The sequence below is a fragment of the Saccopteryx bilineata genome, chromosome 12, assembly GCF_036850765.1.
Source record: "Saccopteryx bilineata isolate mSacBil1 chromosome 12, mSacBil1_pri_phased_curated, whole genome shotgun sequence".
Classification (NCBI taxonomy): domain Eukaryota; kingdom Metazoa; phylum Chordata; class Mammalia; order Chiroptera; family Emballonuridae; genus Saccopteryx; species Saccopteryx bilineata.
In genome coordinates, this window is record NC_089501.1 from 24,593,859 (window position 1) to 24,616,512 (window position 22,654).

The 22,654-nt window shown below is 41.2% G+C and overlaps 2 protein-coding genes across 9 annotated transcripts in view; one reads left to right on the forward strand and one right to left on the reverse strand.

The window, feature by feature from the left end:
* PTPRK (protein tyrosine phosphatase receptor type K) overlaps positions 1-18,058 on the reverse strand; it is a 591,572-nt gene extending 573,514 nt beyond the window's left edge. For 3 of the 6 annotated variants that reach the window (XM_066248520.1, XM_066248518.1, XM_066248517.1), the window contains exon 1: positions 17,716-18,052. In XM_066248520.1, coding sequence (XP_066104617.1) covers positions 17,716-17,812 — 97 coding nt within the window. In that variant the 5' untranslated portion in view covers positions 17,813-18,052. Of the gene's footprint in view, positions 1-17,715 lie in introns of all 6 variants that reach the window. The other 3 variants (XM_066248523.1, XM_066248519.1, XM_066248521.1) reach the window with 3 other exon arrangements.
* LOC136316468 (uncharacterized) overlaps positions 18,035-22,654 on the forward strand; it is a 199,596-nt gene continuing 194,976 nt past the window's right edge. For all 3 annotated transcript variants that reach the window (XM_066248526.1, XM_066248525.1, XM_066248524.1), the window contains exon 1: positions 18,035-18,346. In XM_066248526.1, coding sequence (XP_066104623.1) covers positions 18,035-18,346 — 312 coding nt within the window. The remainder of the gene's footprint in view (positions 18,347-22,654) is intronic.

Sequence of the window (22,654 nt, forward strand, 5' to 3'; positions counted from 1 at the left end):
GTGTCAGGGCTTTGAGAGCTCTGAATGAGTGAAAGGGAAGTGCTTTCCTTGCCTGTTTGCTAGTCGGCCTGTGCGAGACTGTAATAAAGGAATGGCCCACCATTTTTTGGCTCCACTATTTCTTTACCGTCTGCCCGAATCCAATGAGAACCTGCATGTGAATGGCCATGATGGCTATGACTACTGGCCATACACCACTCCAAAACAAGTCTCTTTGTGATATTAATATTTTAGGCTGGTCAATTTTAAGAAATAGCAGAACTGGGAGCAGCTCTGAAAACCAAGTAGAAATTACCATTTGTAACAGGGTATTTACATTTCTAAGGTAAATCTCCACCTATGAGGGTGTTCCCCTCAAAGGACCAGGCCTGCCTTCACTGCACTGAAGAAGGCAGGGGCTCAGATTCGCACAACAATCTTCCCCTGGCTCTCTGAGCTTTTCCTCGTAACCTCCAGTAACTGACTCTCCACCCCAACAAAAGCTTTTGTCTTTAGCTGAAAGTAGTATTTAAGGTGATAGCTTTCATCTTTTTCAGGAGTTACTGAGAGTCCAGGTGTTATGCCCAGGTGTACAAAGGGTTGTACCTGTAATTAAACTTTAATTTGTTTTCCCCCTGCTAATCTGTCTCCTGTTGATTTGATTATGAGTCCCCCCAGAAGAATCTTGAAGGGTAGAGGATGCTTTATCCTCCCAGCCAATGTACCAAAAAGACAACACCTTAAGAGATTTTTTAAATAGAGAGAAACTTATAAAGACGCCTGCTGCCACATGACTAAGACTTATATACAGGGGTGGGCAATGGTAGGTTTACAGTTACTTGTATGGCAAAAGACTCGTGGTTATGATTCTTATAAACTCAAAAGAATGCCACAATGCAATTGTAAACCTACTTTTGCCCACTTCTGTATTCGGAGCATCCAGTCAGAACACAAATGTGATTATGATAAACTGAATATTACAAGAGCATTTAGTTTGGCAAGATTCAAGCCTAGAGCGCGAAGAGCTTCTCTGATAAGGAAGCTGATGATTATATCTGGAGAGTAACACTTGCATAAGTGTAACACGTGGGAAAGTCTGTTTCAATTACAGCCAGAAGAGAGTAAAACGTGAAAGAAAATAGGAAACTGGGATCAAACATACAATTCTAGCTGAAGTTTAGAGAGGTTTCCTCAGCACCGACTGGCCAGAGCAATTCTGCAAGGGAACAAAGAGTCCCGGCAAGTTTAGCCAGCCCCCAGCTCCAAAGCCCAGGACTCCCAAGTGACTAGACCCTGTGGCGGTGGCTAGGGGTTTAAATGGATTTGAAACTACCTGGGCTAGGGAAGATTATATAGCAACAGAAACCTTTAAAAAAGAAAACAGAGAAAAACCATTATCTGGAATTCATAGATAAATGAGGTTCTAAATGCCAGTAATGCATTTACTTGGCATGTGTCACATGCAAATGGAGCAGTGCGGATATCCTTTCTCATTCTATATATAACGGCTGGGAAAACAACATTCCTCAGGAGTTAAGGAGGCCTCTCTCATCTGTCACTCCATTCTCACGTTATCATTCGGAAATCTGAATGCTGCTCCCAGAATGGATGGACACAACACTTCTAGAACACAGATCTCACTCTTCAACTTTCTGGTCAACTCCCATTTTTATCTTACTCCCAACTTAGAATTTTCATATTTGGGCTGAGATTCAGTTTCTCCAGGGAGAAAACAGTTTCATGAATGCCTAAAATTTTGCACCTCCTTCAACTTAGCTAAAATCGACTGAATTGAATTAGTGTGCCCAGACACACTTTTAAGCACTTTAATTCAATATTCCTCAAAACAAACATCCAGGATAGGTACTTAAATGTATTCCATGTTACAGATGTGGAAACTAAAGGGAAGCTGTAAAGCCAGAAGCCAGGGCCAGGGCCACCATCAGAGCAGCCGCCCGGCCCATGCAGGTTCGCATTGGATTCGGACAGTCGGTAAAAAAACAACGGAGCCACAAACTGGTGGGCCATAGTCTTTAATCCTAGCTTGCACCCGGGGGGCAAGTAAAAACACACACTGGGTTCCAGAACCCACTCACATTCAGTGCTCACAAAGCCACTGACTTATCCGAGTTTCCTAGAATCAAAGGTTTCCAGCTTACCAGCCTTATTCTCCTCAGTTCCCCATTTCCTTCCTTATCCCAGATACAAACTCTGTACAAACTGGCATCTCACTCAGCACTCCACCACCTTGGCTGCTTCTCCTGGCCTCCTCCACGTGGCCTCTTCCTGCTCTCTGCTCTGCTCCCTCTGCTCTCTCATGCTAATCATCCCAGGAACCAAGAGCCCAAACTCTCGTTCTGCCCCCATTTTATATTGTAGCTTCACAACCTCTAATCCAATATACAAAACAGGGAAGTCTCTAATACAAAGTCACTTCTCTTGAGACATGATGGGATTGCACCACCCCACATCAAAAAGGGTGGGAAAGGCTTAATCCCAAAACCAAGCCCCAGGCTACAAGGATTCTCAACACACATTAATATCACCTGGGCAACGGCCTCCTCGTGGGCAGTGCCGTCTTTAACGAAGTGAGCATAATATATTTTATCTGCCCAACAGAAGCGGTTAGATCATTGTTGGGCAGATAAATTATTTTATGCTCATTCTGTTCAAGATGGCCACTGCTCTCACGTGATACAGCTAATTGGCTTTCACGGCTTGGGAAGGGACTTGGTTATGCTCACGTGTGTTGGGGCAGGGCTTTCACACCGAAAAGTTTTAAAAGGAGGAGTTAGATGGCCATTTGGGGAAGAAACCATGTTGTTGTAGAGAGGAGGAGACCACGTAGAGAAGAGGCAGTCAAAATTTGCGGAATGCTGAAGGAGAAGCCAGTATGGGTAGGAGAAGATGGGGAACAGAGGTGAATAGGCTGGTGGGGCCTTTGATCCTGGGAAAACCAGAAAGTTCTCCTGGTTGTGGAACGGAGGAACATGTGAGTGGATTTTGGCACCCTGTGTGTTTGTTTTTTACTCGTTGGCCGGTACGAGTCTAGAATAAAGGAAAATGGCCCACCAGTTCTTGGCTCTGTTGATTCCTTAACCGTCTGTTCAGATTAAATGTGAACCTGTGATGGCCAGGCAGCTGTCATGGTGACCGTGGCTACTGGCCTTACAATCATGTAGCACAAACATGAAGGAACCAGTAGTCACACGCAGGCAGGCAAGTTCCAAAGCCTGTAACCTTCAAGTTATGCTGTATATTCTATGAGTGTCCTTGGTTTAAAGATAAAATGAGCACAGAAATATGTTACTGACTCAACTGAAACAAAATCATTTTCCCAAATTTCTATTTTTGAGGCTTGGCAATTTTGATTTTCCTTAGAAAAAAAATCTGCACATCTCCCAAATTAAATTGTCTGCTTAACTCACACCTTGCAAGTCATGTGGCCCTCCTTTGATACAGATGTTCAACATCTCCATTTCCTGGTAGGATAATGGGTGTATTTAAATGACAAGACTGTTGTCCCCTTTAAAATGAATGACCAAAGCATCAGGATTAGAATTTGCTCTGCTTCCAGGTGCAGGTACAGTGCAGAGGTAGGGGAAGTTCGGAAGGTCAAGGTCCTCCCAGATTCCTTTGCTGCCAGTTCTCTCTGCTGCCTCCAGCTTCTCTCTCCAGCAGCTCCCCCCACTCTGGATCACACTCCGTGGAAGCAGCAGAGAGTAGGCTGGTGAGAGCCGGGGCTACAATGGAAGCTGATGAGCATCTGCCAGTCACAGGAAATGGGAACCTGCAGCCTAACTACCAGGGGCTCGGAATACAGGTGTTCACATTGGGGATGCACACTAACACACATTGTCCTCTATGTGGAATGCACACCCAGCCTTCCCGATCCTGTTTCCAGAGGGAAAGTGACTGTGAGCCTCCAGAAACTGAATGTGCTCTCTCCTTCACCCGACTTGTTTACTCTTGATTACTCAACTTTGGGGAAATTCCATTTGGTGGAATTTTATTATCACAGTGGCAAGTTTTAGCATAATTTTTGGGGGGAGGTATACCTCATGCTTTTTGTGTGTAGACTCAAAGATAAGGGAAGACTAGTGTTGCACTGTATCAACCCAGGCAAATTCTAAACTGGATCAGCAAATTGCAAGAGACCGGCTGTGCTTTGAGACTTGCCAAGACACAGGGGCTTGATCAGTTACAAATTAGCCCTAGTTTGCCTGTTAATCATTAGATGTGGAGCTGTGCAAGACTGCCACTCCCTGCATGGTTCGAAAGTCACATGTGCTTCCAAATGCCAGGGGACAATACCTGGCTTACTTGCCAGGATCTGACAGGCAATGGCACATAAGAGATGCTTGAAGATCTGTGGGGTAGGAGAACAAATAAAAGGACACATGCCTTACCACAACCATGATCTCACCAATGAGGCACACCAGCTCGAATAGCAAAGGCGTTTTTAAATCTCTTCATAAAAATATTCTAAAACACAGTCCTTAAAACATGTTAACTTTTTTTTTAGGGAAAACATGTTCTAATCACAAAATATTTTTTAAAATGTGTAGTTATTGATTTTAGCAAGACCGAGAAGGGGAGAAGAGAGAGAGATGCATTCACTAGTTGTGCTTTCATTGGCCACAGCTTGAATGTGCCCTGACTAGGGATCTAACCCACAACCTTGGCGTTTTGGGACAATGCTCACAGACTGAGCTAACCGGCCAGGGCTCACATAATCATTACTAATATAGCTGGTAAAACACAAAAACTATTTTGTAGCATTGCAGAGTAAAATTTATTTATATATGTAGGAAATATATATATGTGGAAATGAATCTGGAGCACTATGTTTATGATACAAAAGAAAATCATGTACTGCTCAGAAGAACCTTACTGACTCTTCCTCATCACACCTTTCCCCCAAAACTCAGATATGTAAATAACTTAGATATACAGGGTATAAATTAGACATACAAATATACAAAGCATCTGTTATTTTCATTTCCATTCTTTAGCATGTACTTTGTACCTTCACAATCAATTTATTATTAAAATTTATATTCCCAACAAAAATATTTACAATTTTATGGTAGTTTACAATTATTTTTATTTAATAACTTGAGAGAGAGAAACATCAATTCTCTATTCCATTTATTTATGCACTCATTAGTTGATTCTTTTATGTGCCCTAACGATGATCGAACTCACAACCTTGGCATATCTGGATGAAACAGATTGAGCTAAAGGCCCAGGGCTTACAATTATTTTTAAGAGTACTTTCACATATATTCCTCATTTTACCTTTTAAAGTGTCCTCCTGAGAAACTACAGAAGAGATCAAAATTACTTCCATTGTAGTATTTCCATTTTAGTGATAAGGAAATTAAGGTCTTACAGCAAACCCAGGCTATGTGCATGGATATGAGTTTGTACAATACATAGATCTTCTAAAAAGCCCTTTGCTCTCTCTGAGGTTGCTCACCCCTTTACTGTGTATATTTCCTAAGTTTTTTATTTATTTTTTATTTATTGACTTTTAGATAGGAGAGAGAGAGAGAGAGAAGTTGGAAACATCAATTCATAGTAGTTGCTTCCTATATACATATATGTGCCTTGACCGGGCAAGCCCAGGGTTTTGAACCAGCAACCTCAACATTCCAGGTCAACTCTTTATCCACTGTGCCAGCACAGGACAGGTATTTCCTAAGTATTTAAATGTGAGTTGAGATAAAGAAGCAATAGTGAGTCAACACTAGATAGCACTCTGCTTCAACCTGCCAGAATGTTAGACAAATTATTACAAACTTCATCATTCAGGAGTCACAGTTATCACACCTGATAAGAATATAACATGGGGGTGGGGGAAGTCATAGAGAAAGTAGGCAATACACAGGGGGAAAATAATAATTTATTAATTTCTTTTTTTTTTTTTTTTTTTTTGTATTTTTCTGAAGCTGGAAACGGGGAGAGAGTCAGACAGACTCCCGCATGCGCCCGACCGGGATCCACCCGACACGCCTTCCAGGGGCAACGCTCTGCCCACCAGGGGGCGATGCTCTGCCCCTCCGGGGCGTCGCTCTGCCGTGACCAGAGCCACTCCAGCGCCTGGGGCAGAGGCCAAGGAGCCATCCCCAGCGCCCGGGCCATCTCTGCTCCAATGGAGCCTTGGCTGCAGGAGGGGAAGAGAGAGACAGAGAAGAAGGAGGGGGGGGTGGAGAAGCAAATGGGCGCTTCTCCTATGTGCCCTGGCCGGGAATCGAACCCGGGGCCCCCCCGCACACCAGGCCGACGCTCTACCGCTGAGCCAACCGGCCAGGGCCTAATTTATTAATTTCTTTAAGATGATAGACCAAGATCTGTGGAAATAAACCTCCCGTGATGAAAGGAAGCATGCTGAAGCCCATAGGCCTTCCTCCTCGTCCAGTCTTTCCCTCTATGTGCCAGGCCGGCTGCTCTGATCAGAGAAGGGGCATCTGACTGCCAATGAGACCCTGCTCTAACCTGTCACAGCCACATGTGGACCCCTGGTCCTCAGCCACACCCAGCATTTGGCCACTAGCACAGACGAGTCTCTTCATTGTGAGAGGGGAGGCTGGGCCAACAGCTGCTATTTCTCCACATTTTATTCATTATTCAGTACCTTCTTAAAACCTCCCTTTGGAATATGCCATGTTGTTCAGATATGCATTATAAAGTTTGGCAAAAGACAGATGTGAGAAATTCAAAATTATAAACAAGTTCGCCTCCGCCTCGAGTTTAAAATTCATTGACAAGGTGAAGAGTTACTAGGTTTTATTTCTGTCAATTGGCATCATTTATCACAGTTTAGGTTACCCTCTCACTTCTATTAAAAATAGACAAATGGTTACACGCAAATACCTATTTGTAGACATATGTATAAATGAATCCTGTAGGATACCTGAAAAACAAGCAGTTGCCTAAGATGGTCTTTTACAGACTAATCACCATATTTTTTGTTCCATAAGACGCACTCCCCCCCCCCCAAAGTGGAGGGGAATATGCCCGTGCATCTTATGGAATGAAAAATACGGTATTTTATTAAATATTTTAACACACCATTTGGTTCAGGATTTTTTTTTCTTATTTTTCTCCTTAAAACCCTAGGTGTGTCTTATGGTCAGCTGTGTCTTCTGGAATGAAAAATACAGTAATTATTATCACCTCATATGTGGATTATTGTTTTATTCAAAGCCAATAATTAAATCCGGTTTGCATTTGGAAACACTGTTTTAGGACTTAAAAATACAAACCAAAGTAATTTAAGACCTTAAATAATAATTATCTTTATAAATTACCATTAAGCAAAACAATGTACATATTGTAACAACAGTGACCTATAAATCAAAATCTTGAGTTTGACCTCAAGTTCGTCCAAGCTATATGACTTTGGGCAAGTTATAACAAATAAAGGATTATTAATTTATAAAGTTCCGGCCTTGGCTGGTTGGTTTAGTGCAGTGATAGTCAACCTGGTTGGTCCCTACCACCTACTAGTGGGTGTTCCAGCTTTCATGGTGAGTGGTAGCGGAGCAACCAAAGTATAAACAAAAAGATAGATTTAACTATACTAAGTTGTTTTATAAAGATTTATTCTGCCAAACTTAGCAAAAATCCGACATAAAGTACTTGATAAGTAATTATTATTATATGCTTTAACTTGCTGTAACTCTGCTTTATAAATTTTATAAAGTAAAGTTACTTCCCTACTTTATAAATCACCATTACTGTGGAACCAATGGGCGGTTAGCAAATTTTACTACTAACAGAGATACAAAAGTGGGCGGTAGTTATAAAAAGGTTGACTACCCCTGGTTTAGTGGATAGAGCATCACCTGGTGTGTGGACATCCCGGGTCCGATCCCAGTCAGGACACACATGAAAAGCAACCATCTGTTTCTCTTCCCCTCCTACTCCCTCTTCTCTCTCTCTTCCTCTCTCACACCCAGTGGCTAGAATGGTTCAAGTATTGGCCCTGGTGCTGAGGATAGCTCGGCTGATTCAAGCATCAGCTCAAGACCTGGGAAATGGGGCACTGGGTGAATCCAGTTCGGCGTGCATGCGGGAGTCCTTCTCTCTCCCCTCTTCTCACTTAAAAAATTAAATAAATTTATAAGGTCCCTCCTCTTAGCACTCAAAGTTCTGTCAATTGTTAATGTTGGACTTATTCAATACAGAGGCAAGAAAAATAATAAAATTCATACTTTAAAGCAAGGTTTAAAGGGAAAACCAAAAAGAAACACTCCTTAACTGTATGAACAACTGATCTGTAATGCCCCAAAACTGCCATGTATATTTTTCCTTTTGCCTCTTCCTCCTCCACCGCTACCCCTTAGGAAAGGCAAAGGCTGAGGCCACCATTTCTTCCTAGTGTTACTAGGTAGTGGTCCAGAGCTGAGTACCATCTGATCCAGGGTCTTTTCCCCACCACCTCTTTTCTTCCCCTCAGAAGAACTATAAACACACAGGTGGCAATCCCCTCTTTCTTTGCTTTTACTACTCACACCAGTTGTTTATTTAACAACCAGACTGTGGTTTGGTTGCCTTTCCACAACCCAATCCCCTAGTTGTTGAGAACTGATGGCTTGATCCACAGCCCTCCCCACCCCCGTCATTCCATGTGCCCTGGTTAAGAGGCCTACAGCTGAACAGCTGAACCCAGAGTCTTCAGGAAACTAAGCCAATCAGCACACTGACTTTCCCTCTGTCAGGGGCTAGACACATGATTCGTCAGATCTGATCACAGTGAACCTCAGGGCCTTTTCAGGTACAACCAGCACATAAGTTCATAATTTCCTAATGGACTAGAACCTGGGATCTTGTGGCATGAGAGCTGTCGAGCTACCTGCTCTTAACATGTGGGTCTTAAAAAAGAAAGTTCCCAGAGCACCCCAAAACTAAGTTAAGCAGGCAGAGGAAGATCAAATCCCAAAGGAATTCTGTGAGCTCCTAAATCGAGCTCCACGGTAACTGCCCATTGGGACTGAGAAGTTCTCCTTCTGTTGCAACCAGTCTGGGTTGCATCTTCTGCCAATATGCAACCCCAGGAAATGTCTAATTGCTACCCATGTGTATATAAGGCAATAGTGAATTTGGCTTTTCTCATTCCTCATACTGTCACCTAAAATAAGTTATTACTTAACCTCCCTTAGCCTCAGTTTTCAAAATGATGATTATTTCAACCTTTAAAGGTTTATTGTGAGAATTTAAAATTATGTAAAACATTGATTGGTCCTGGCCATTGGCTTGCTGGATGGAGCATCGGCTTGGTATATGAATGACCCCAGTTCAATCCCGGGTCAAGGCACACAGGAGAAGTAACCATCTGCTTCTTTCATCTCTCCCTCTTCCCCTCCCACAGCCAGTGGATTAACTGGTTCAAGCATGACCCCAGGTGCTGAGGATAGCTCGGTTGGTTTGAGGGTGTCAGCCTCAGATGCTTAAAAATAGTTCAGTATTTGAGCATCAGCCCCAGATGGGGTTGTTGAGTGGATCCCAGTCAGGACACAAATGAGAGTCTACCTCACTATCTCCCCTCCTCTAAAAAAAATAAACAAACAACATTGATCATAAGACCTGGTGGATCATAGGTACTCAAATGGAGCTTCTATTGTTTCCACAATCGCTTTAGGGAAATCGCTCCTCTCCAATGTATAAGAGACTATATAAACCTAATTATTGCTGACAATAATAAAAGTAGAACACAAAAACCAACTTTTAGAATTTAAGTTTAGAAAAAGCTCCTGACTAGGCAGTGGTGCAGGTCACACCAGCTTGAGTGAGGGCTCACCAGCTCAGTGAGCACCTGGTCCCTGGCTTGAGCATGGGATCATAGACATGACCCCATGGTTGCTGGCTTGAGGGTCGGACTGGATGCAACCCAGGTTCGAAACCCTGAGGTTGCCAGCTTGAGTGTGGGCTCATCTGGTTTGAGCAAAGCTCACCAGCTTGAGCCCAAGGTTGCTGGCTTGAGCAAGGGGTCACTCACTCTGCTGTAGCCCCCTAGTCAAGGTACATATGAGAAAGCAATCAATGAACAACTGAGGTGCAGCCACAACAAAGAATTAATGCTTCTCATCTCTCTCCCTTCCTGTCTGTCTGTCTCTATCTGTCTGTGTCTTTCTCTCACTAAAAAAAGAAAAAGCAACATGTCAAAGCTTTAAGACTCTAAAGCTTCTGAAGATTTATGGAAGTATCTTTTAGAGTTTCTCTTCATCACTAGGTCCTCTACCCCCTATCTGTCTTCAGTGAAACCTCTTCCTTTAAGCACCAGTGTCTAACATAGGTTAGTGTAAAAAATCATTGATTTAGAGTTTATTCATTAACCCAGAACTATTGTTTTTGTGTTTTGAACAACACAGGTTAAGCAGACTTTCATTTACAGTATCAAACATGTAGAGAATTCCGCTGTGTTTTACATCACACTCCAGCTCCCAAAATCACAATACAGCCAACTACTATAGGTTAACATTAATTAATACTTCCTGTTTTTTATTAGTCTCTGCCATAACAATGTCATTATGCCAGTATTTCCTGAATCACTAGTGAATGGCATAAACAAAACCAGCAGCCGTGATTTAATCAGAGACTTCACTGTTGAAACAACCAGCAAAAGTAGACACATTTGGAATAGTAAATGGTAACAAAACACACTTACAGGCTCATTAATAAGAAGGCAATTAGGTCTTCTGGGAGAATCCATTTTCTAAAAGAATGCTAAAGCAGGCCATAAAATGCAAGTAAAATTGTGTTTTGACATGAATAGTGTGCACTGTCTATTACATCATAATTTTTCTCTTGAGAAAACTGACAAGAATCTCTGTTCTTAAACATGAGCACCAAAGATAGTGAAAAGAACATCAGTGATAGTTAATGTATTCTACCTGACTCCCATTCACTGTATTTGACCGTCCTATAAATGAGCTCCTTCTTACAAAGCTCCTTAAATTTCCTTTAGAAGAAAAAGAAATATAAAAGGAACTGCTGCTACTAGTAATTTCAGAGGGAATACATTTTCCTGTATCAACATAATCACATATTAAAATTATTAATATATATCATGTTTGGTTCTTCAGGTAATGTTTAACTTTAAATATTTTTATACAACAGGTTTATAATCAAAACCATTTAGCCTTAAATTTTTATTCTTATACAAGTATTTCTTTTAAAATTGTCTGAGTCTTCTTTAAAACCCTGGATGGTATTGTTGTTTTCATGTGTTTAGGGTGTTAAATTATAATTAAGTAAATACTAATCAGAAATATAATTCCAATAAAATTTGATTAATTTTATGTTGTAATTAATCATTTCACAATACTCTTATGATTCTATAGGGAAGTGCACATGGCAATTACTATCAAGCTGAGGATTTTTTGTTTTGGGGTTTGTTTTTTTTTACTTAAAGCAGTGTTTCTCAAAATTAAATGTTCAATCAAGTCACCTGAAGATTTTATTAAACTACAGAATCTGAGTTGGCTCTGATGGGTAATCACAGACATCACAGGTTTCCAGGTGATGAGGATACTGCTAGTCCGTGAACCACACAATTCAAATAGCAAAATTCTAGGGCAATGGAGGGATCCAATGACCATGTAGTAATCAGCTATCACCCCCCAGCTGGGCAGTGAGGGTGCTTTGAAAGGCTTCCTCTCTACTCTTAAATATGCTGACTGACCTAAGGCAAATCATATCAAGGAGCTGTGACCAGTCTGCCACTTAGCCATTTATGCAGCTGCTAAGTCACCATACTGCCAAACAAGGATTAGGGGTATTTCTGTAGCTGGTCAGCTGCTGCCCTGGACAGAGTTTGGAGAATCAGCCTACAATCAGCTGGTTGGAGCAGGCTGCACTGGGAAGGGTTTATATAAATAGATATCCATCTGGAAGATTTATTATGTTTTCATTAAAAGTACAGCATAGTTCATTAGATTACATTCTATATAGTTTATTTATTTTTCACTTCAGTTTTTTTTGTCTATGAAACAAAGAAAAATAATTATCTATTTTCAATATTCTTTTCAGGAATATAAATATAGGAGCTTGACCCATCTCTAGGTGTCCTTAGCTTCCTTGTAACCTGAACCTTTAGACAAAGTTCTATCAGTGTTAAGATGTGTGTGTGTGTGTGTACATGTGTGGAAATATGTATTTACATCTTTCAGCTTTACCAACAAAATAAATGCAAACAATAAATTCAACTAGACAGACACTATTTTAGTTGGCTTTATTTCTGAGTTCCTCCGATTAAAATAATTTCTCGGATGACACCTGTAGACGGATCAGCCAGCACGGCCCACTCATCATTTTTACAATCTTATAAAGTGGAAACATGGATTATTCCATTAAGAACTACTTAATTTGCTCCTAAAACAACTGTAAGTGACAAAATAAGCCACTTGTAATTTTTATGGATTATCAACACACAGAAGCGAATGCCAAAAATTTCAGCCGGAGTGAAGTGGGGGAATGGCAATGTTCCACAACAGATCAGTGCGATCCTTACATCCCGAGCTGATTTTCCCAGAACCTCAACAACCTGACAGACCTCACAAAACTACATTTTTCTTACATTATGTAGGCTCAGTTGTTCTACAAGAATATTAACTACAAATCAAAAGAATTCCCACAAGAACACCACAGGAAAGTAAACATAACTCTCACAACAGAATCTTTATGGAACTAATAAAACCTTTTATGGGGAACCATGTTTCTTTAGGAACATTTTTGATAAATATATTCCCACGAAGATGGACTTTGAATTTTGTAAATTATCTACTTCCAGAGTCTGCATTGATATCAAACATTCAAACATTTTAAAAAGGTTTCCAAAGCACAGTTGTTTGTAACATTTCGCATATCTCAGAATACCAAGAGATATGGCACTCAAAATTTCTATTCCCATTTACAAAAAGGAACTTAAGTTTCTCTTCCATTCAGAGATATATATGCACAAATAAATCTTTTTGTGACATTGAAAAAATTATTTATTGGATGTAAAAGTTTGTTTTTGGTTTGAATTTAAATAAAAATTCACCTGGTCGATATACTAACTCACTTGTTATCAAATACCAGTTCAAAACGTATCATAACTTCATAAAACACCATTATTCAGAAAGTATGACAAATAGCATGAGTTTTGAAGAAAAACAAGGCAAAAGCAATTATAACCTTTTTAGGTAAAAAAAAAAAACAACCATTTGGTAGAAGAACACCAACCAAACATATATCATCAAAGGGTAGTCTGAGAGGAAGACACAGAGGGAATGTTTTAGAAATGAATGTGTTTGGACAATGGCAAAGGATGATTCCCATAAACAGGTCAAAATAGGGCACTTTTTTTCCTCTTTAGAAAAGTAAAGATCAAACAGACACACACGTATACACACACTTCCAGCATTCTTTGTTTCTTCTTTAAGAACAACCTTTAAACTTTCTTATGTTTCCTGCTCTCAATCTTCAAGAATTCCTGACTTCCTGTCCTGCAAAAAGAACTAGCAAAGGAACTGGGAACAGCACAGGACAGATGAGAAGAGCATTTTCTGTGCCTCTGAGAAGCAGATGTATACTTAAAATAACTTACATGTCTTTAATCCCACCTTGAGCCGACCTAGAGCACTGCACTTAGAAAGTACTAGAAGCAACAATACGGTTTCTCTATATAGGACCATATAACATGAATTAAACATTTTAAGGCCATGAATACATGTCGTAAGCCATCAGTGCTAGAGATATGAGATTTGGTCAGAGCACTGGTGTTTGCTCTGGTCACGAATGAGTCATATTTCCCATTTTAAGCACACCCAGCAATAAACAATCTCTAGTGAAACAAAAAGGCCATGATTTTGTATATGTGCATGTGGGACCTTCCTGCTCCAGAGAGGTCTGGAAAGGAGGAGTGTGGTAGGGGGTGCAGTGGCAGGGGATTTGATTTCTTTTTCAAATTCACATTTATGAATGCAAAAAGAAGAGATGTCAGCAGCACATATGCCAAAGCCCCACTGCCGCCAGAGCTGCCTCTTCCAGTCTGGGAAGGCTAAGCAAAAATATGACACCTTGCAATCTAGGAAAAATCAACAGAGTCAAATATAAGGAGACTAGTGAGACAGAAACCAGTCCCAAAAATATTCAGTTAGACATCATTACTAGTGATTAAAGTTGGAGTTTTAATGTATTGAGACCAACAAATACTGAAAACATCAAAACAACCTGTCTCTGATATAATGCCCTACTAGGAAATAAATAAGTATAAGAAAAATTAACCTCACATACAAAGACATCAAGGAGTCAGACCCTAGGAGAGTGGCACCGCTTAATGGCAGGGGCCTAAGGAACCAAGTGAGTGCCCGCCTCCGGGGTGACACAATATTCACGGCAGTCTCTCCAGCTGCATTCCCGGCTCACATCATACTAGAGAGACAACAGTCCCTCTCCAGGTCAGTGATAAGACTGCACCTAAAAGGCTGCATATTTTTCTCTACGCTGAGATGAAAAAGCTGAACAACCAACAGTTAGTTGAACAAAAAGCCAAGGAAATTGATTTAAAATATATTTCTTCTATAGCTAGAATACTAGGGATGTTAATAATGACTCTTCCACAGATGTAGCTCAAGTAAAAAATGTAATGAGTTAAGTAAAAAAAAAAATATATATATATATATATATATATATATATATATATATATATATGAAAGGGTAATTTCTCACTCTGCTGATAAAATTATGATGTGGCCAATTTAGGATGTTGATGTTTAATAATAATTAAAATAAATGACTAGCTGAGTGGAACACATACACAAAGAATCCTGAACAGCCTGCACTCATTAGGTGATAGTGCAGAAGTACGTGAAGACAGAAGTCAAAGCACTTAGCTACCTTAATACACGATGATTACACCCAGACAGCTGCATAAAACTTTATAATTTACAGTGCCAGTTCACATAAATTAGTTTAGATGAGCCTCATCAACACCACGTGGAAAGGTCAGGATGGGTATTATTATCCCCATTTTATAGATGAGAAAGTTGAGTTTCTAAGTAATCTCATCTGTGACTGGTTTTGTCGGTCATCTGAGCCCTAGTACAGAAAACTTTCTTACATTATATCAAGATAAGACAGCTACTTTGTGCTCCTATGCCTCAGTTTCCCCAGTGTAACATAGGACAATGGTGTCATTTTAAGATAGATTAAACTGAAAAAATATAAGTTGATATTTATAGAAAGTTCTGGTGTGAAAGAGGCTCACTATGCAGCATTTTTACACTTTAACTCTAAAGGCTAAGACAAAAATCACAATGATGAAAATATTCTTAAGATTGTGGTTAAACAAAGTAGACTTGGATGAGTGCCTATATCAAAGATCCAACAATTCTGTTTGTCAAAATTTGCTTACTACATTAGGAACCACATGATAATATCTAAAAGTTGTAAACTAGCCTAAATGGATGTGATTTAAAAGACATTAACAGGCTACTTTAAAATTCTTAGCATATTTGTTTTAGCCTTTAAAGCACTTTTATTTAAATTTCTCTCAAGAATAAAAGTTCATTATTTAAATTTTTTAGGATAGCCAGAAAATGGACATTTTTACATAACAAACTTCTAATTTATGGAGAAGGGCAGATCCATGACTTTAAAATCTGGGAATAAAAAGGCATTCATTTCTGGGCATATATGTAAACCCTGAATGGCAAAATTTTGAGATACGTATTAGGATTGCACATACTTTTACTTAAATGTAATATAAAGTCAAGTGTTTTGCTTTGTCACTAAAGAAAAGCCAGGCATATTTAGTCAAATTATTTGAACTATATGTCTAAGAACACAATTGTTCATTAGAGATATCTGAACTCCAGGGATCAGAAAGGGTTATCTCTACATTCTGCTGTTGGAAATTTAGTATTTACTCACTCATTAACGGGTAAACAACATTTGAGAAGAAAAAAAGAAGAGTTTTCACTCTTGAAAATACAGCTTTCAGCTGTTGAGATAGTAACAGTTGCAACTCTTGAATACATGTAAGTTTAATCATGCAACTGGTAACATTCAGACTTTCTATTAACAAACTACATGCTTCTTCAAGTATAGGCTCTCTATGCAGTGATAAACACTATGAAGAAATCAATACCCACTCCAACTTGCCTGCATATAATGACTTACATCAAGCACGGTTCCAATACTAATGGGCATATATGTCACAGATGCATGCAGTAATGCTTACTTCAGAAAGAATTAAATTAAGCCGTCGGATCACTCATTGCATAGAGCTGTTGTTCTTTGCATACATCACCGATATACATAGCTTTCCCTCTGCACACTGAATATAATCTGCCTGAGTAAACAACACATGCTGCCACCTGAATCTGCTAACTCCTTTTATCGAGGTCTAAAGAGGGGAGAAGGGAAGGAAGGGAAATAAACATGACTCCCGATGACAATAATTTGAGTTTATTTCCTGGAAACCGGGCAGCCAAAACAATGAGGGAAACTGGCATTTGCCAAGTTCGTTCGTTCTCCGCGTCCTGCGGCCTCAGCCAGGAGCGCGGCTGTCGCTTGCCCGGTCTTCTCCAGCAACCCTCGGCCACCTCTGCGTCTCCATCTGCACCGCGAACCAAGGCAGCAGATGCGCTCGCCAGCCAAGCTGAGCTGGGTGGATTGGCCAGAAAAGTTGTTAGGGTCGGCGGGAGGCAGATAAGCGCCCGGCAGCCCGCTCTCCAGCGGTGAAACTCCACCTGGTGAAACTCCAGAGCCCCCAGAGGAGAGAACGAAAGACGCAACCAAAGGGAAGGATAACAAAACTGGAAGGGAACGCAGGACGGGACCGGGAGAGACCGAGTTTCATAGACTTCTCTAAGTGGCTTTGCCTAGAACCCTAAGGGCTAACATCCCTCCTTTGGGGTTTTCCCGGCGGGCGGCGATCGTTTGCAGCCCCCATCACCCAGACCCGCAGCGGCTGTGCTCCCACACCGGGGGCCAGAGTCCCCGGACCCAGCTCCTGCTCTCGCAGCACAGGACCGCTTGGTGTGGATCCTTAGAATCCTTCATTACAGGAAACGCACGCACGGAACCAACTCCGCTCAGTGCCCCAAACCAAAGGGCAAAGCCAGGAGCAGCCCAACGCTGGGGGAGGAGAAAGGGACTGGAGGAGGGACGGGGAAGTAGTTAGACAATAGTCAGAAGAGGTTATTCCCGGGACAAAAAGCACCTGGCAAAGCGCGCCGAGGTCAGTCCCTGCAAGTCTCCACGTTGCTGACAATGGCTTCCCGGGGAAATTTTTTTGAACACTAGTGGCAGACAGCAACAACCCGGTACCACGAGCAACAGCGTCGCCGTCCCCGGAGTCCTAACTACTTTTTCTTTCTCTCTTCCCCCCAGCTCCGTGCAGCCTGCGCCGTACACCGGGGCTACCAGTTTCCCAAGGAAAGCAATGTCTGTTTCACTCCCGCGGAGCCCAGCCAGCCTGCGCCCGGAGCGAGCCTCCGAAAGGAACAATGGGTCGCGAAGACAAAAGTTACCTGCGACAAGTGGCGCCCAGCCGGGAGCTCGGTGTCCCACCTGGCACCAACTCTGGGGACATCCCTCTCTCTGCCCCGTGCCCCTCTGCCTTGTACCCCCCTCACCAGGCTGCGAAAGCTTCCCTCAAATCCTAGCCCCCGACCATGGCGAGGTACCTCTCCACCCCTCGTGAGCCCGGGGCCGAGGACAGTCACCGGGGCCACTCACCTGCAGAGAACTGGCCTTGGGCCGACCCCAGCAGAGGCCACGGGTAGAGGAGCAGGAACGCCACCAAAGCAGGCAGCGCCGCTGCCGCCGTATCCATGTCGACTTTGGGAGAAGTTTCAAGCAGCTTTGCAAAGAGCTGCCGCGGGGAGCGGATCGCAGCGAAAGCCGAGCCTGGGGTGCCGGCGGGGCCTCGCGGGGTGAGCGCGGGAAGTCCACAGCCACCCGCCGGCACTTTTTTTTTCCTTTTTAGTGGCCGCCAAACTACCTCTGGGGCGCCAGCGTCGCTTGCGTCGCCGGTCGGCCACGGCAGCAGCTCTCCATGGCTCGGCGGAGGCTGCTCCTGTTAGCCAAGAGTTACTTTGCTCGGGGAGGGACGGGGGCGGAGCCGGGGGTGACGTCGCCCCGCGGGCTCCGGGCGCTTCAGAGGAATGCGGGCTCGGGCGCGGCGCCGCCGCCGCCTCCTGCCGGAGACACGCGCGCTGGCCCCGGCCGCGCGCCCCGCGTCCCGCGCCGCCTTTGTTCGCTGCCGGGCCCGCTGCCCGCCGCCGCTCGAAGGGAGCGCGGGCGGGAAAGGGGACGCGGCGCGGTTCGCTGCCCTTTTCCAGAGAACAGAGTTAGAGATGCGAGTCTGGTAAGCAGAGTGGCCGGAGCACTGTGGCCGAGCGCAGACAAACCCCCGGCGCCCGTGCAGAGGCGCGATGGGGTGGGTGCCGCGGAGAAGGTCCCGCCGGAGCGGCTGCGGGTGGGAAGAAGCGGGTTAGGGTAGAAGCGCCCTAAGGAAACGTCCACCTGCATCGATAACTCCCTGTTTCTTATTCATGAAATAATAAGAAGGCACTTCTCCCCCACAGAAAACTTATTGTTCCGTAGTCGTATAAAAATAAAACTCGAACCAAAATAAACGTCCGGTAACTTTCCAGTGTAAGCAGCTGGTATGTCTCCTTCCTGGTTTATTTGTTCTTTGTCGACTAGTACTTGGATTTAATCTCTGCTTCACTGACTTTGCTTGCTCTGAAACCTTCCGGCCTCTCCACTTTTTTCTATGGAAGAACCTGAGAACGTCATCAGGGCTCGGCATCCTGTCCTTTCGCATCGTCTGCTGGAGTGGAAGGGGGTTTCGTCTTGCTTGTAATGTCTAATAAGCTATTTAAGACATAAGCATTTAACGAATGACTTTACACCGACACTGAAAACAGCAACGAATGATTTCATCCGGAGAAAAACAAAGCTATACGCCTGTTATGACAGTGAAGTATTTTACAGTTTGTTCCTTCTCCAGCAGCTTGAAGTGGTTCCACCATATGCTGCACTTTCTTGGCTTCTGAAAAGACTCTACACTGCATACTTTATTCATTTTTCTAAAATATCAAATAAAATAGGTGTGGTCACAATTGAACAAACCGTTTTTATTCAGAATATCAATGTCTTATGTACAATTCCTAAAACAATCTATTGATTGACATCTGTCAGTAAATCACATTTTTTCTTAAGCCTTTGTAAATCAACACAATGTACTATTCAATTTAATATCACACAATTTACCAAGTAAGACACATATTCCTTTATTCAAATTAAATATATTAATGACCAGGCTTATGATAAAACTAGAAATATATAGACAAGTAAAACTGGAATATATGTGTGTGTGCGTGTGTGCATATATGTACATGTATATATATATATGTATGTTTGGGAAGAAGAAGACTAAAACTTGGTAGGAATAGAGATTAAACAGAATTTGGAGTCTGATAGCTGGCTCATTAGCAACTAACTAGTCAGAAACTTGTCAATTCAATTCAGCATAGTTAAGTTTATTCTTTGTTAGGATATGCCATAGAATTTTTAAAAAATCATTAGCCTATAACTGTTAGCCCATCACTGTTCTTATTTTTTGATTGATGAATGTTCCTAAGTCCTAGATGACAAAAAGAAAGAAAAAGAAAGAGAAGAAAGAAAGAAATAGAAAGAAAGAAAAAGAAGGAAGGAAGGAAGGAGGGAAGGAAAGAAGGAAGGCAGGAAGGAGGGAGGGAGGGAAGGAAGGAAGGAAGGAAGGAAGGAAGGAAGGAAGGAAGGAAGGAAGGAAGGAAGGAAGGAGAAAAGGAAACAACAACCAAAAAAGACATACAGGATAGGGTAAAAGTAGGTTTACAGTTGTTCATATGAAAAATAACACAATAATGAATAAATAGTAATACAAGAATAAAGTCTGTTTTGCATACTCACAACTGTAAAGCTACTTTTGCTCCACTATTTTTCTTTTGAAAGTCTTAGCAGAACTTTGTAAAATATAGCTGCAATATGTTTCAGGAAAAAGAAAAACCACCATCCAGATACTAATTAATCTGTTCTCTTTTTGAAGGAAAGGTGAAGGAAGTTCATGACTTGGTAGATTTGTTTAAACACACAAAAAAAATCTTGTTTAAAAAATGACATACAGTTCTAGGACCAAATAGACATATCATACTTCTTACTTTGCTGGTTCCTTGGGTCAATTTATAGGTGATTCATTTCACATTATCCTAGAAATAATAACAGTAACAGTTAATGCTTACAGAATGCTTACAATGTGCTAAGCACTGACTTAAGATGCACAATGTATCATTGAGACATGATATACAATGTCTCCTTGAGTTCAGACAACAATCCTATGACATTTTTAGAATTGTTACTCCCATTTGACAAATGTGAAAACAAAGTTACAAAGTAAGTAATTTGCCCAACAGCCCATATATGGGTGAGAAGTGAGGGAGAGAAAACAGAGGAAGGCAAGTCTCAAAGGGTAGCAAGGATATCTACAAACTAAAAAAGAAATGCAATAAACCTTTAGACAAGGAAATCAATCCTGTTGTCTTTAGTTGTTACTAATAGTGTCCACAATAATTAATGCTGGTCACAGTGGATTAATTTGGGTAGAGAGTATATGTGTCTTTCACATATTACCTGGCAAATATTAGGAACTTACTAGGTCTTTGTTTACTCAAAAGAATGAATGCTTGAATCAATAGAAATATAAATTGGGTATAACAAAAAAAATTATTAACATACATTTAAAAAAATCACTAAAATGTTCATATTCTTTAATTTACTAGTTATTCTAAGAAAGTAATCTACACTGGGAAGTGCTATATGTACAATGATATTTAACATTTACAGAAGAAAAAAGTGAAAATGAGATAAATATCTAACAATAGGCAGATAAATATCTAACAATGAGCATTATCTGGATAGAATATCTCATAACCACGAGAACTGAAGGTTACTAAACAGTAAATTGAAATGTGGGAAAGTGCTTATAAGAAAATGGTGGCTGAAAAAATTGGAAACCTTAACAGAGTTTCAGTTTGTGAAGATGAAAACGTTTTGGAGACCGATGGTAGTGATAGGTGCATAACGATGAGAATGTATTTAATGCCATTGAACTTAAAATGATTAAAATGGTAATTTTTGTGTTATACATATGTTATTAGAAAGTGTATCAGAAGCAAAAGTCAACATATACTACAATTAGAGCTAAAAAAAGAGGACTGAAAAAATATCCCTATAAACCATAATATTGAGATATTTATTAATAAAGGTGGAATAATAAAACTTTACAACTGGCCCTGGCTAGTTGTAAGAGCGTTGGTCTGAAACAACGAGGTGGCAGGTTCCATCCCTGGTCAGGGCACACACAGGAAGCAACCAGAAAAATGCATGACTGAGTGAAACAACCAGTGCTTCCCTTCCCTTCCCCTCTCTCTCCCTTCTTTTCTCTGACCAATAAAAGTAAGCCCTGGCTGGATAGCTAGGTTGCTGGGAGTGTTGTCCCAGAACGTGGAGGTTGCTAGTTTGATTCTCCCATCAGGACACATATAGGAGCATCTCAGTGTTCCTGTCTCTCTTACTCATTGCCTTTCTCAAAAAAAACAAACAATAGCAATGCAAAACAACTTTACAACAGCCCTTCTTTATTTTCCTACTGTTTTTGTTACACTCTATCATTTTAAGGAGGACTTGTTTTCTGATTACAGATTTATTACCTAGTAACTTCAATCATGAATTTAGATCTGCATTTTGCAAAATAGTTTCTGTAGAATCCCCATTCTATCAAAATTTAGTAAACATAATTGGAAAATAGGATCTCCACATCAAATAAGCTTGGAGACCTCTGGACTGAGCCAAGTTTAACAGGTTTCTTATCTACAGCAGGCTTCCTTACTGTAGGACTTTTCCATGGTTATCAGTAGGGTATTAAGGGGGTGGGGGTGCATTCTTTCTCAAAATTTCAGACCACAGAACTCTTTCAGAGAGAATTATTTCTCAGGGTTCTAGGAGACAGAATTTAGGAAATACTGCTTTGAACAACATTAAATATCTCTCTTTTTAAATTTCCTTTATATAAAAATTTGACTAATCAATCAGGGTTTCCAAAGGACTAAGTTAAAGAAAATTTAATGTATATTTTTCCTATAGATATAAGTTTACTTATAGGTACAGATACGATAAATCCTGGGTGTTAATAATTCCTGAGTAAATGTTCTTTTCCTTTATTATGCTGAAGGATTATTTGCAAACCTGTACTCAGCAGAGGCAAGGTTTTATTTACTTAGTGACTGACCATGAGTGTACCCACAGCGTGTATTTATAAGCAATTACTTAATATTCTCAGCTTGTTAATAATAACGCATTGCTTATACTATGCCTTTCAGTTTGTAATGCCTATTCACCCACATGATCTCAATCTATCCTCACTGCAACCCTGTGAAGTAGGCAGGTGGCATTATTAATTTTACTTAACTGATTAAAGAAAACAAAAGCTTAAACAGAGTGAAATACTTGGCCACAGTTATAACACTGGTCAATAGCAGGGCTGTCACTCTGGCCTTCATATTCTGATTCTGAATCTCATTTCTCCTTACCCCCTCCCCCAATACCCATATACATATAATTCTCATCTCTA